General features: G+C 49.3%; 1 protein-coding gene across 4 annotated transcripts in view; it reads right to left on the bottom strand.

Annotated features, from left to right (window-relative positions):
- LOC101943284 (ADAMTS-like protein 2) overlaps positions 1-14,901 on the bottom strand; it is a 53,002-nt gene that overhangs the window by 23,529 nt on the left and 14,572 nt on the right. For 2 of the 4 annotated variants that reach the window (XM_024103808.3, XM_024103811.3), the window contains exons 2-5: positions 9,549-9,691; positions 3,617-3,692; positions 2,561-2,663; positions 735-880 (exon numbers count right to left, since the gene is read on the bottom strand). In XM_024103808.3, coding sequence (XP_023959576.1) covers positions 735-880; positions 2,561-2,663; positions 3,617-3,692; positions 9,549-9,691 — 468 coding nt within the window. The remainder of the gene's footprint in view (positions 1-734; positions 881-2,560; positions 2,664-3,616; positions 3,693-9,548; positions 9,692-14,901) is intronic. The other 2 variants (XM_005290767.5, XM_065554527.1) reach the window with 1 other exon arrangement.

The following is a 14,901-nucleotide window of genomic DNA, read 5'->3' as shown; positions in this document are numbered from 1 at the left end:
AGGAATACAAAAGAAAAGGTCTTCAATCCTGCTCTGGAGCAAGGGGTGTCCACCACAGACCTACTGGGTAGGTGAGATTCTAAACTGGGGGAAATCCCTGGAGTGAGAGTTTACATGTCTAGGGCACACAGAAGTAAGAACTCTGAGGCAGGGGTGAGGGGCTGTTTTAGCTCATAATGCACCTACGTTTAACCGACCCACCTTGCTGGGACATTGGTTTGGAATGTCCTTCCCCCAGAAGGGTCTGCATCCAAGAATGGCCTTGCTGAGCCAGCAGGCAGCTGTTTTTAGTGGGGCAATGTCATTTTGAGAATGACCATCTCCAGAAGGCAGCACATCCAGCAGTGGCAATGCCAACCCGCCAAATCACTTTCCTATGGAGCCTTGGGGTTTTAAAAATAAAAAGTACCATTGCAACGAAAGGGGGCCTTCGCTAACAGATTCAAACTTCTTGCACTGTTGGGTGATCCTTCAAAACCAAGCCAAGGCTGCTGCTTTTCTCCAGGCTCAAGGGAGAATGTATCCACCTAGTGCAAGTACATGGCTGCACATAATGATCTCCCCAGCCCAAACCTGGCTGCTCCATTCTACATAGGCATTAGTGTGACATTTACAAGATCCCTATAGCAGCTGTTCAGTTTCACTTTACTACCCATACTTGTGGTGCTTGAGGACAATGATTTAAAACCAAGCCTTCAGCCCCCGATACACGGCCCTTCCTCCCAGTGCCTCACCTCACACTTGCCATTGATGCAGACCCCCTGGTACGTCCTGTCTTTGCAGGATGTGCCGTCCTGTGCGCGGGCCATCAGCTGTCTCTCTCCACTCCTGGTGGTGCACTGGAGGTCACAAGGCTTGTTGGAGATACTGGTGTAATCATCTGAAGGGAGAGAGGTGAGATGGCAATGGGCAGAGCAGTGGGGGCACAGGATGGCTCCAGGACTGACAGTGAGACAGTCTTCTCCTTTAGCTCACTGGTTTACAGCTACCCAGGTCAGTATCAATGGAGTGTCATCACCACTTAGAGTCCCTTTGGTGGCTTAGGTGAAACAAACCAGCAGTGGTGTAGGCAAAATCAGCTGGCTGAATGGGCCTGGAGACTGAATCCCCTCCACCCCTCAACTTACAGCCTACGTGGGAGCTTACACTGTTGCCGGCCCTGCTGGATAAATGGAGGACTCCAGGGCTCGTGATTCAGCAGCTTTCACCACCCTTACCACCAGCATTTTCAAACACGGGTGCCTGGAGTTAAGCACCTTGGCCAACATGTTCAAAACTGATGGGTAATTTCAGGGGAACCTGGAGTGAGGTGCTGAACACCCACCCTTGGAAAGACAGGCCCCTTTATGGTGTCTCAAGTTGGGCACTTGAAAACGGAGGTAACTGAGATCACTAGGGCTCTATATCCATATTTAGGCAGCAGCCAAAGCAGGACACTGCGCTGAACCAGGGGTAGGGAAGGCAAAGAGAACGCAGGGCTGGTTCTTGAGAGGGGCAGAGAGAAACGCCTGCACCACAGAGAACAGGCAGCTGCCAAGCAGGAGAATTCCTTCAGAGGGACTAAACGGAGACACCCAGTAGTGAGCAGAGTGGCCTCCCTCCAGTGCAGAGGGTGTTAATTCATCCTGTGGGGCACAGCTAACCCCGCCCCCTCCACAGGAAGGGCAGGGGCAGGGCAGTATGTATAAAAGCAGGGCCCTGCAGTTCAGTTGGGTCCGGACCTGGGAAGGAAGGAGACATCCCCCCGGGGGAGCTGAGCCCACGACCAGCAGTGGGGAGAAAAGGCAACCCAGGGCCCCAGGAGCCGGAGGACCCCGAGGAGAGAGTGGAGGAAGGGCTGCGAGATGGAGAGCCTGGTCCCAGCGGCGATGGAGCAGCGCCTCCAAGAGCCGGTAGGAAGTAGCTCAGGGAGACACGACTTTGGTCCTGTTGTGGTGCCAGGAGGCAAGGCAGTGACGCACGTTTCTCTGCTGGCCCCGGGGCAGGATCGCCTGTCACTTTTAGGGCCCTGGGACCCTGTGGAGTAGGGTAGGCCTGGGTACCCCTACACACGACCCCATACACAGGGCTGGATGTGCACTAACCTTTAAGCCAGAAGGCCGGAAATAGGGGCCGTTTGTTTGCTTGGCCCTCAACCAAGTGGCCAGAGCCTGAGACTGTTTAAATGCTCAGCCCTCATCTTAGAAGGCCTGAGCCATAGACTATTACTGTTCACTCCAGCCAGGAGGTGGGAACTGGAGCTGGTTTAAGTGCTCAGCCCTCCCCCTTGGAGGCCTGAGATACAGACTGCCTGTTAACTTGCTGGATCCTCACCCAGCAGGTCTGAACAGTCAAGCACGAAGTTGCGCAACCACAAGCCAGGTTGCCAACCACTTCACCTGACAGGGGTACCAATCCCCTGACGCTGCCCCCAGGGGCGCTCTGGCCCGGAGACGCGGAAAGTTTACACACCCACTCACCCCTGAAGGAAACTCTCCTTCTCCTACCCGCATTGACCAGGTTTCCCCAGGTACTTCCCCTCCCCCGTCTCTCATGCTGAGCTGGTCAGCCATGGACAGACCTGGGTAGAGAGGCGTCCAGTGATAATAGTGCTTCCCAAAGGCCTTGGCATTGAAGGTGGCGCACTGCTGTTGTTTGAAGCTGGCCGTATTGGCTGGGCAAGGCTGCAGAGAAAGCAAAACTAACATTAGCCTCCTAGATCAAAACCAGCCCACTATGGAAAGGGAAAATTTCCAAGGGATCGGAATTCCTCTCTTGTCCCAGAGCAGCATGGCCCCTTAGGTCAAGGCTAGGATCCACTGGTAGAGCAACACAAGAAAGCTCCACATGATGTTAGTACAGCCTGCAGGCCCTTCTCCTCTCAAAGCTGTGGGCAGACACTTGGACGGCAAGTTACAAAAGGGGCTAGTGGATCTAGTGGACAGAGCAGAGGCTGAGAGTCAGGACTCCTCGGTTCTATTCCCCTCTGCCACTGGCTTGCTCTAGGAGCTTCAGCAAGTCACTTTTCTCCTCTGTAAAATGGAGATAATTGTAAAGCACTTTGAGATCCTCAGATGAGGGTTGCTGTGACAGTTTTACTCCTTGCTGACTCCCCTAGTGGATAGGGCAGTGGACTGGGCTTCAGGAGACCTGGATTCAGTTCCTGGATCTGCCACCGCTTTGCTGGCTGACCTTGGGCAAATCACTGCCTTCTCTGTGCCTCGGTTTCCCCGTCTGTAAAATGGAGATAGTGACCTCCTTTGTAAAGCATTCTGAGATCTATGGATGGAAGGAGCTAAGTATTCTTCTTATTGCTGTATTAATATTAATAAAATGCCCATCAGTGTTTCACCGAGGCTAGCGGCACTGAGTCAAGATTGCTACTGTTCTCAGCATTAGCCTTGTTCTTATCTATAAAACAGAGAGCTTTAGTCACACCTGTGACTGTCTCAATTCTGGAGTGACCCATGTCCACGTCACTATGTGTCCCGCTCAGACCCTTAATCTGCTTGCCATTGCCGTGCCAAATCTCAGGCACAGCCGGCAGGCTTGCACCGGCACAGTAGCCCTGTGAGCACCCGCTGAGGCCACGTCATTTCCCTAGGAGTAAATGGAGAGCCCTCGGAGTGGTTCTTACCTGTTGCTGGCACAGCTGGTAGCGCTTGGATTGGCCCCCACACATGGTGCTGTTTGTGCCCTGGGATAGGTGGAGCCTGCAAGGCAGAGAAGAACTACGCTGTGGGAGGAGTGACCAGTGGTTTGGAGGACTATGAGGTGCTAAAACACAGAGGCTGTAAGACAGTTGTGGCCTGTAGCTTAGCACAGAGAAGCAGAAGTCAGGCAATAATTTGACAGGAGTGTGTATTAGAACAGCCGGTTTTGCATCCAGGTTGTCACACACAGACTATGTAACAGTGCGTAAAAAATGTATTTCCAATAGCTCCAATTTTAGGTGGGATGCTCTCACTTCGTGATAGCAGCGGGGCTATTAGATTGGACAGAATGGCAGCATCGGAGAACTGCCACCTTCCTCCAGGCTATGCCGTTTTCTCTCCCTCTGTCCAGGTAGAATGACTGATGAGACAGTGTGACAGTTTGGGGAAACTATGTTAACTTATGAATTCTGTTTGCTAGTGGGGACTCTCTGTGTGTACCTCTATCAGACCTCGGACTCCGTGTTGAATGTGGGGCTTGTCTACCCTCTCTTTTGTCTTTTACCTCCATCTTAGGATGAAATCCCAAGGGCTAGTGGCACAGGGTTAACAATGGCAGGTCATTAAACCTTGATAGTCCTCTATTCACATGGCAGTCCCCTTGGACAAAGAGTTGGCTGCCACACAGAAGAACTAGGCTGCCCAGGTGGGTTGGTCACTAAGCTATGCATCACCTGATGAAACAGCCTGACAAAGGGGACTAGAAGTTATGAAAGAGAAGTGATGTCGCTGCTAGCCATTTCGGGGAGAGGGAGACGAGACCAGAAGCAGGAGTGAGAGGAGAAGCCTTGTGCAGGAGGGAAAGAGGAGAGGAAGGATCCTAGACTTCTTAAAAGAGTTTGACCTAGGCCTGAAGAATGCTCAAGAGCAGTGAGGACACTGAGGCAGGGAAGGATGTATAGGTGTTTTATTCTGTGAGTTACATGCTATCATTTGTCTCTGAAGAGGTAAAGAGTAAACCAGAGTGGCCGCAAGGTTGAAGCTCTGGGAAGGGATATGCTTAAGCAACTTGGATATTTTGGGAGGTCAGCACTGGTCCTGGGGGCCTACTGGTCACCCTTCCCAGACAGAGTCTGTGCTCAGGAAATGTGCCAGAGGCCAAAGAAAGAGAGAGGCTGGAGCCTATCCAGACCAAGGGAAGTTTAAAAGCACACGGGTCCGTGCCTGGGACCCAAACACAGCAGCTTGGTGTTGTAATATTAAAGGTACCTAAAGTTGAATCAGCAGTAGCATCAGGCCCGGCGACCCACACTTTCAGGCTGCGAGCGAGCTGCATAAACCGAACCTGGTTAATCAATACTTCTGGTTTTAATTGAGAAATCACTGCTTCACATGCACCAGCTGCTTGAGATGCTGCATCTTCTAATCCCTGGGCAATCTGAGTTACAAGGGCGGGGGGATGTTAGTTACTTCCCCCATTAAAGAATCAGGCTACAGTGGTGAGTGTTCGGCAGGGGAGCTTTACCAGGACCATGACAGACAGTGTGATCCAGTGCATCGCACACTAGAGTTAGAACTTAAGAGTCCTGGGTTCTATTCCTGACTTTGATGGGGGGCACATCACTTCTCCTCTCCTGCCTGTTCAGACTCTTTGGGGCAGGAACAGTCTCTTATCAGGTGTATGTACAGTCCCTAGCCCAGTGGAGCCCTGACTCAAGTGGTCTCTGGGTACTACTGTACACAAAAATGATTATTGGCAATAATAATAATTAGAGCTGTTTGAAACATTTCACACACAGATAATGCCATTTTGTCAATATCGCCATGTTTCGTGGAAATGTGTTGACGTCAACAAAATTTTGTTTAGAAAAAAATGGGCCTGCAGCATTCCAATAAAGTCCAAATGGACTGCTTTGTGAATGTAATGTTTCAATTTTCTGTTTCAAAATGACTTCTTCCATTTTTTAATATTTTATATGATAAAGTCTAAATCAGAACACAATGTATGAATGTTATCCAAACGTTATGATCAACCCCACACAATTTTATTTTATTTTGGCTGAAAGGAACTGTTGCAATTTTTTGGTTTAGGTTCGTGTCAGAGCGGCAAAGAAATACACAGCAGCGGAATTTCCTGTAAAACAGATAACCCGATTCCCACAGCACTCTAGGTGGCAAATAACAAGCAAGTCAAACACCATGGCTGGGATTTTTAAAAGAGTGGAATTCCATAGCACCAGTGATTGGGCTGACTCAGACACTTGTCACTTTGGGTATGTCGACTCAACAATTAGACACCCACAGCTGGCCTGTGTCAGCCAACATGGGCTTGCAGGGCTTGGGCTGAGGGGCTGTTTCACTGCTATGTAGACATCTGGGCTTGGGCAGGAGCCTGGGTTTTAGGACTCTATGAGGTGGGAGGGTCCCAGAACTCAGCTCTAGCCTGATCCTGGAAGCCTACACTGAACCCCTTCCCCTGAGCCTTGCCGCACAGCAGTGGGCTTTTTGTTGCTGTGTAGACATACCTTGTAAGGGCATGGTACAGACTTGTCTCTATGTGCAACCACCACTCAGTCACTGCCAGGCAGATTGAGTGGCAGGATGCTTTTGGAAGCCAACCACCAATATATTGAGCCTGCTCAGGATGGCAAAGAAATAGAGGGGCCTGGGAAGAGTCTGGGCAGAAGCTATGTGAAACTCATTGTTCTGTATAGCACGTTGCTACTACAGTGCCAGCTGTGCCATGTTACTGGAGCAAAAAGATGCTGGGCTCCTCTCCCATCTAGCCATAAAGAAAGAGACGGTGTTTGTATAAGCCACTGGTGAGTGTGTTACAGGTACCCCTCCGTGCCTGATCTACAGAGGATATGGAGCTGTTAGAGCCCTCACTATAGAGGGCTGATCCTAGCTCAAGCTGTGGCATCTTATGCCTTTTAACATGGGATATCCCTGGTTCAATCCTCTCTGTGCCAATTAAAACAATGGGTGTCACATTTGCAATCTTCTAGACCTGCTTGCACCTCCCAGGTTAAGAATGCCTGGAGCAGGTTAGGTATGTCAATTGATGACTGCTAACTGCATTTGCTAAAATAATGATAGGGTTAACAAATCCCACCTGTCAGGGCATAGAAGGGAAATCTTCCTGCAGGGATAGAACCGTACAGTGGTACACCCTGGGGGTTGTTTTGGTTTTTTGCCTTCAGTTTTAGCCACTGCCAGAGACAGGATACCCCACTTGAAAGAGCAACACTCAGCTCCTTTCCTGAGCAAATCCTATGCTCCTAACAGACTCTAATGAAACAGAAGCACTGTGACCAAGTTGGTTAGTTTCAGGATTCGCTGGGCTGTTGTGCGGTGATGGCACAATCTGTTGCCCGGCAGTTACCTAGAAATGGCTGCATGAATTTGGTGCTTGTGATGTCAAAATAATCCAAATGCTGTGCAAATTTCCCAGCACAGCACCACCAGTGTGCCTTCGTCCTGGCCTGAAGCAGACATTGTCAGGGGGGAGCTGGAGTTCTTGACAGTTGAGAAGGGGACAATCTTTTAGTAGCTGCGGGTGCGGTTTGAGACCATGGAATAAGCATATTGGCTCACTCTGCAGAGCATCAGCAGTGAAAGTGTTAAACACTACTGGAAACAAAGTTTGCAGCCTGAGACTTCACAGTTATCATCCCCTTGGGATGAAACAGGGCAGCATTATTTCAGGCAGTCTGCAGACTCAGGCAGATATTGCAGCACTGTGTACACTTGGCTGAGGCTTGGAAGGTTTTCTTTGCAGCCACAGAAAGCTTTCTATATTTTTGTTTTTAAATGCAAGCTTGAATTCTGGAGCAAAACCCTGCAGTGAGGGGTAGATTTTGCAGCAAATTCCCTGGCTGTGGAATCACAGAGGGCCAGTTCCAAAGCCCATTGACATCAGTGGAAAGATTCAGTGGGCTTTGGATCAGGCCTGGAGGACAAAGAGCTCTGACTAGGAGGGCACAGGAAACACTTTGGGGGCACTCAGGCCCCCTTTCCCATTTCCTTTCCCCACCTTTCTCCCATGATGGCAGTGTCTATGCTCACTAGGCAGAGGAGGGACACAGACACTGGCATGCCTTGTTAGTGGCGAGGTTATTTGAGAATCACGGCCATCTCCAGATGGAAGGCACCTCTGCACATCCGGATCCTAATTATGCAGCCAGCCAGCCCACATAAAAGAAGGGGTTTTTTTTCTTTTGAAGGAAGGAAAGAGGGAGGGGGCCATGCCTGGGCTTCCTCTGCTTAGAAGTGCGTTCATGCAGAATGGAAAGGAGCAGAGGAGAGAGGCAGGCACAGCGAGCGCTCTGCACTCTCGGATGCCAGCTCTCATTAGCATCCAGGGAATCTGGAGTAGCAGGTTAAAGAGATGCCTCTCCAGGGGTCTCATTCATCTCTTTAGTGGAGGTAGGGGCTTCCGCTCCAGTCCCCTGCGCCGCCCTCGGTGGCGGATTTGACAGGCACTAGCAATATAGCTGGGCTGAGAGAGAGCAGCAGGAGTTCACTGGCAAGTGCCACAGGCCATCAGCTGCTGTGGTGTGAGGGAATGAGGGGAGGATCTGGGAAAACAAAAGATCTGAGCGAGAGAGGGCACACAATGAAAAAGACGAGGAAGTCCCAGAGACATGACTGGGCCCAATGCTCCGGGACTAACTGGGCAGTGTCAGAAGCACCAGAGTCAGTTGTGTATGGAGGGTAGGTCAGTGTAAGTGGCTCTAGCACAGTGTAACTGGCAATGCCGTGGTGGGTTTGCCAAGCAAGCAGAGCTTACCTGCTGAAGGCGCATGGCAGGGAGATGGGGGCCATAGCAATAAAAGCAATTGGCAGGGGGATGTGAGATAAAGGCAGCTACCTACGTCCCACCATCACCAACGCCCTCACCTGTAAGTGGGTGCAACTCCCCCGTAGGCCAATATGAGTTGCACCTGCTTATGCCAGGGCTGAAGATGGTCCCTAAGGAATTACCAAATCAGTGTAAATTATGCACATTTCACAGGCCTGCTGGATGTCAAAGCAGGGCACTTTACTTTTCCACCCGCTTTCTGAGCAATGTACACCACATGTGCAATACACCCCGTCCTCTACAGCAGCCAGGTGCAAAGAGACAAAGAAGACGAGAAAAGTGGCCCAGCTGCCCGGCCCAGCATGCTTCATTATTCCAAGATAAGTACATTGCAGAGCACAGTTGCCTAGTGTAACCCATGGGTCTCCTTTGTGCCTGCGTCATAGAGGATGTGAGTCTATTACAGTTCCAAGCAACTTTCACCTCCAGCGGTAGAAGCTCATGCTTTTAGCTCTGAAATCTCTGCTCAGTCCCCAGTCGTGACCAAAATGGGGGCCACCACACTAGAATTTGAAACGTTTCAGATACAGAGCTAATACTGCTGCACTACTCAGAAGGCAGCGGATCACCATGAGAGGGGTGCGGGAGGAGGGAGAAGGATGCACTTTGGGTCACCCCTCCCTGCAGCTAGTAAGAAAGGCTGAGTCTGGCTTCAGGGCATGTGAAAGGCTCTGCAGGAAAGGAGAACAGGAGTACTTGTGGCACCTTAGAGACTAACAAATTTATTAGAGCATAAGCTTTTGTGGACTACAGCCCACTTCTTCGGATGCTTGATATATGCATCCGAAGAAGTGGGCTGTAGTCCACAAAAGCTTATGCTCTAATGAATTTGTTAGTCTCTAAGGTGCCACAAGTACTCCTGTTCTTTTTGCGGATACAGACTAACACGGCTGCTACTCTGAAACCTGTCAGGAAAGGAGAGACACTCTTAGCTGGGTGTTTCCCCCCACCCCACCCCCCAGCTGGTGCATCCAGCATCTGGGCACCTTATCGGTAAAGGTTTTATGAGTGTCCATGAGTCTGGCATTAGCTGGTGCTGCTCTATTGCTTACCTTTGCCGCAAGCAGTGCCTCTCCCGGGACATCACTCCTCCCCCACAGGTACGGGAGCACGTGGACCAGGAGCTCCATTCCCCCCACCACTTGGTGACCTCTTCATCCCAGGCGCCTGCTCCTTCTGCTGCCTCACTACTGTCCTGACAAAAACAAAGGATGGTTAGCTTGAGAACTCTGGCTCTGCAGCTGCCCTTGGGAGGGGATCAGTCCTCCCCTACGTGGATCTTTGGGGGGGTGCCACAAGAGTGAAAACCTTAAGTCTTCTAGTTTGGAGAGGGTGGGTTGGCCAGCCATGGTAGAGTCTAAACTACATGGCTCCTATCGTACAAGCCTCAGTATCTACCCCTTCTCAAGCACAGGATTCCTGGGTCTTTCAGGCTGATCCCCATCTCTTATAAGGAGTGCACTACACCACGGCTATTCTCTGCTTCCAGTGGCCCAGTGGGGGACATGGAAAGCAGAGCACAGGGCAGCTCTAACTTACACTGGATGCTAGGCCAGCTTCTGCATGGTCCCAGGACACTGAGCGCACAGAGGTGGCTTAAAGCTATCTTGGACCCTACTGCATCCTGGCTCCAAGCACAGAAACAGGGGACTGTGAATCCGGCTCCCAGCTTCTATTCCCTGAATCCAACTTTCACTATTAGGTTTAAACTCCAACATCTCAGCATCTTCAAAATCCCCTTCTCCCCCCACGTCGAGATTGGATGGGCTGTGTGCTGACATTGGGCCATCAGCAAGCCAGTGACTTCAGCAAGGCCTTCCTCTGCCCACTGAGTAGTCACTGTTACCACGAGGGAGCTGCTTGAGCTCCTGCAACTTCAGCCCCTGGAGAAGTTCCCCTGCAACAGGAACGGGGCTGACGGAGCTTCAACGCCCCCTCCCTCCCATATTTCAAAGGAATGAAGGAGAGCTGTAGGAGAATGCAGGAGGATGCTGAATACGAAGGGGCCACAGCCAAGAATGGTCTGCTCAAGGTTACACAGTGTACGTGTTTATATTGCAGTGTATGATGATTTGCATGATTCTTGCTTGATAACCTCAGCTGCAGCCTTTCAGCTGGATCTGCACAGAGACACCCCGAGCCCACAAAGGTTTATCCACATAGCTCTAGTTTCAAGAGTGAGGCATAGTTATCTAATCAAATACTTCTTAGCAGCCCCTTATCGGATGCAGGTCTTTGGATTTTGGCATTGGCTTCTGAGCTCCAAATCAGCTTTCGATGGGCCCCTGCACCCAGTAATGGACTCCCTGTAAAACAGAGGCTGGGTGGTCCCCCAGCTGAGTGCCTATCATCACAGCAAGGCGCCAGTAGGGACCCCATTCCTGTACTGTTCAGCATCCACTCTGAATGAGGGAACGCAATGGAGTTTGCACTGCAGGCACAGCCGATGGTACACATCAACTCATTGGAGTTACAAATGTATTTTTAACGTCTCTCCACAAATGATAAATTCATGATCTTTCACACAAAAGCCCCAACATTTTAACTGAAAAGCGATGTTTCGCCTGACCCTCTTGAAATTGCTATTGCATTATTTCACCTGACTTCTCCAACTGAATTCCCAACTCTCCCACCACTAGCTTCCTTGAAAATACCATTCCCTGCTCAAGTTCTCTGCATCCACTGGGATTGAGTCTTTCTACGGTGCCAGGCGGGGCTGGTCTCTCTCTCTCTCTCTCTCTCTACATATATATACATATATGTGTGTGTGTGAGGAACCAAGCAAAGACTGCAGAATTCATAAGGATAGAGATGTACAATGGAAGCTAAAGCCTTGGGTCCTTTGAGCAATATGAGATCATTAATATTTTTTGTCTGTTAATGGGGGAGAAGAGAGAGCGAGCTGTGATTTGCTGAGACTCAATGGATATGCAAACACTTAGTTCTTGATCACAAATCCAACCGCCTCCTCCAAAAATGAAGCCTTGAGGAGTGGCTTGTGTTCAATCTTGGCTTGCAAGTCAGTGTCACTTCAGATGTTGGTAAATGGCAGACGGGGTCCCAGGAGAGTGCATTGAAGACAGTCTCTTGGGGCCAGATTTGCAAAAGAGCCCAGTGGGGACATGTTGGGTGCAGAGCTCTGATGAGAATCTGGTCTTAATTGGCACAATGGGATCTGCTGGACGCTGAGCACTTTTGAAAAGCTGCCTCTAACTGGGAGTGGTGAGCACTGAACAATCTGGCTCTTGGAGACCAACTCCAACCCCCTGTGATACGCTGAGTGACCAGCAACCCAGAAAGCAGGTGCCTCCAGAATCCTTTCAGAAAAGGTGCTGAGGTTCTGTGGGCCTCCCTCTGGCAGCATGTTGGACACTGCCATGTGTTTCTAACCTCTTACACTCCGAGCTGTCAAGTACATTTTCCTTAGAGTTTTCCTCTCGGCAGCATGGAGGAAAGGTTTCATCTCCTTCAGTTTCCTCCTTTTCTAGTTGGCAGACTCCGAATTGGGAGCTAGGTCCTGCTCAAGCAGGGCTCTTATGGAACCCTGTCAGGACCATCAAATCTTCTGAGGGCACGTGGCAGCTGCATCCCACCCTGTCTTCCTCTAGGGGGAAAATTCCCCCTCACTGCAGCACACCCTTGTGTCAGCAGGGCTGAATCAAACCCATCATCTGTAATGGTTTAATCCCTGCCCCTGCAGTGAGCTCTGTGCAGGCCATCCCCACACACTGGCGTTGATAGGGCCCCACACAGGTCCAGGGGTTCACCCGTGATGCTCATTGTGGGATCAGGTCCTTCACTGCTGCTCACCTGCATGTGGCCGTCAGATTGAATTCTGCTTACATTTACCTGCCATGTCTCGCACTAACTGGATGGCAGCTGTAGGGGGGTCACTGTTGTACTCTAGCTTTATTCTGTGAATTAATTTGGCCCCTTTCTGACCCCAGTAACTTTCCCCGGTGCTGGGTTGGTCTCTTACAGGATCGTTGTTTCTGGGGCTGTCCCTTTAAATTGAGCAGAGCCAAGCAGTTGCAGCCCTAGAGTGGCCATTTTGCAACAGGCTGCTGCCGGCTGCACCTTTCTCCCATCCAGCAGGTAAGAACTTGTAATGCTTTCCTTGAGTTTTCCTTCTCTTATTTCTGAAAAAATGGCACAGGGCCTCCTGGGTCACCATCTCCAGTCCCCTGCCATTGTAAACAACTCAGTCATCAGAATCCTGTTATAAACGTATCAGTCTCCATCTTAAAACTAGTTAGACAGTTTTCACCCACTGTTCCTATTGGGAGGCTTTTCCAGGACCTCCCTCCTCTGAGGATTAGAAACCTTCTTCAAATTTCCAGCCTCAATTTATTCATGGCCAGTTTATTCCCATTTGTTCTTGTGCCAACATTGTCCTTTGGCTTAAATATTTAATAGATAGTGGAGCTTATCCATCTCCATGCTACCTTGTGCCCCTGCTTGCTCATTTAGAGTAGCACACTTCCATCTCCCTGCTACAACACTCAGACATGTCAGAGGGCCACAGAAGTCAGAATGAAGCCTCATTTGAGAGATACTGGCCAAAGAAGAAGTCAGGTTTAAAAAGGAGAAGCGGTTGAGTAATTTTGTGATCTAGGGCTTAGGGTACTGGACTGAGACTCAGAAGAATAGAATCCCATTCCTGGCTCTGCCACTAACCTACTGAGTGACCTTGGGCAAGTTACTGTCCCTCTCTGTGCCTCAGTTCCCCCCCCCCAGCTTTTGTCTATGTAGATGATAACTTCTGTGGTGCAGAGACTCCTTCTTACTTCCTCTTTGTGGGGCCTGTAGGTGCTACTGTAATACAAATAATTAGCAATACTAATATTGGGTTAAAATGTTTGACTATGTGGACTATCCCACTGCAGGCTCAGAAGGTCACATGCCCTCCCCCACAATTTCCTCTCCTGTACTATAGGGACTTGCTATCTGATAAATGGTTAATTTCCTCTAGGCCCATGGTAGATCTGAGAACCATACTGATCTGAACTGATCTGAGATTCTGTGCCTATAAGTATTTACCCATATAAGTAAAGACACTATAAAGATATTTTTTGCAAGTGAAACCAAATATTTTCATTGTCAGATCAGAAAGAAACATGGTTATTTTGTATCTGTGAGTGATTAGACCTGCCTGCAGATGACCCTCAAGTATCATTTTTCTCTCTCACTATGGGTTTACTACACCACTATGTCTAACTTTCCAGTGTGATGGTGGTACTGCAGGTACTGGGAGACTGGCCAGCTGCTTCCAATTTTCTGTTGAATTTGTTGCTTTGACAGAAATAAGACTTCATTAAATAATTGTGACATAATTGCACTTCCTGATTTTAATTACGGTGCTAGCATTAAGCATCTTCCAAATTTCCAAACAATAAATTGAGGGATGTTCACTAGATCCCAGATTACATCTGCTTCTGTGGTTCATTTTCTCCATGTTTCCTGGCTGCATTGACAGATTCCAAGAACTGCCTATCAGGTGAGTGAATTCGGCATTCCAGAATTCTCAGACATCACACCGGGCCAAGAAGATCTGGGAGAAGAACACCACATTAAGCAGAGACCTGACACTTGGGGAAAGGAATCCAGGTTGGCTTTAAGCCACCCTTTGCATTTCCCCAATCTGGGGAGCTAATGAAGCTGCTCTAAATTATGCTCTGCTGCAACAAGCCCTGAAGAGCCATTCCACAGTTGGGGGCTACAAGCATAGGGACATGCTAGGGGAAGGCTAGAGATGGGGATGTAGTGCAGGGCTGTTGTTGATAAGGATGCATGTATCTGTGCTGATGGATCTGGTTAAGGAAAAATATGATGGTCCGATGCAATTTCTGAGTGACTTTATTAGAAAAAGAAATAGAGGGGCAGGAATTAAATCATTAAACAGATAGGCCACACTCAAACTCACACAGGTGCTCTCTACTATAATTTCTGGTGGGTCATCCTAGGCCAGTGGCTCTCAAACAGGGATACACATACTCCTGGAGGTACGCGGAGGTCTTCCAGAGGGTACGTCAACTCATCTAGATATTTGCCTAGTTTTACAATGGACTATGTGAAAAGCACAAACTAAAATTTCATACGATTACTTGTTTATACTGCTCGATCTACTATATCAGTGTTTCTCAACCTTTGGAGGTCGCAATTTATTTTATAATTATATGAGAAAAATGAGAAAGTAAGCAATTTTTCACCAATAGTGTGCTGTGACACTTCTGTATTTTTATGTCTGATTTTGTGAGCAAGTAGTTAAGTGAGGTGAAACTCGGGGTACACAAGACAAATCAGCTTCCTGAAAGGGGTACAGTAGTCTGAAAATGTTGAGAACCACTGTCCTAGGCTTCCAGGGCAGTGAGAGAATCTAGGAGTTCTTCCTCATTTTCCTACAGC

The sequence above is a fragment of the Chrysemys picta genome, chromosome 8 (genome assembly GCF_011386835.1).
Source record: "Chrysemys picta bellii isolate R12L10 chromosome 8, ASM1138683v2, whole genome shotgun sequence".
Lineage (NCBI taxonomy): Eukaryota > Metazoa > Chordata > Testudines > Emydidae > Chrysemys > Chrysemys picta.
This window is presented reverse-complemented; position numbering and strand designations above follow the sequence as displayed.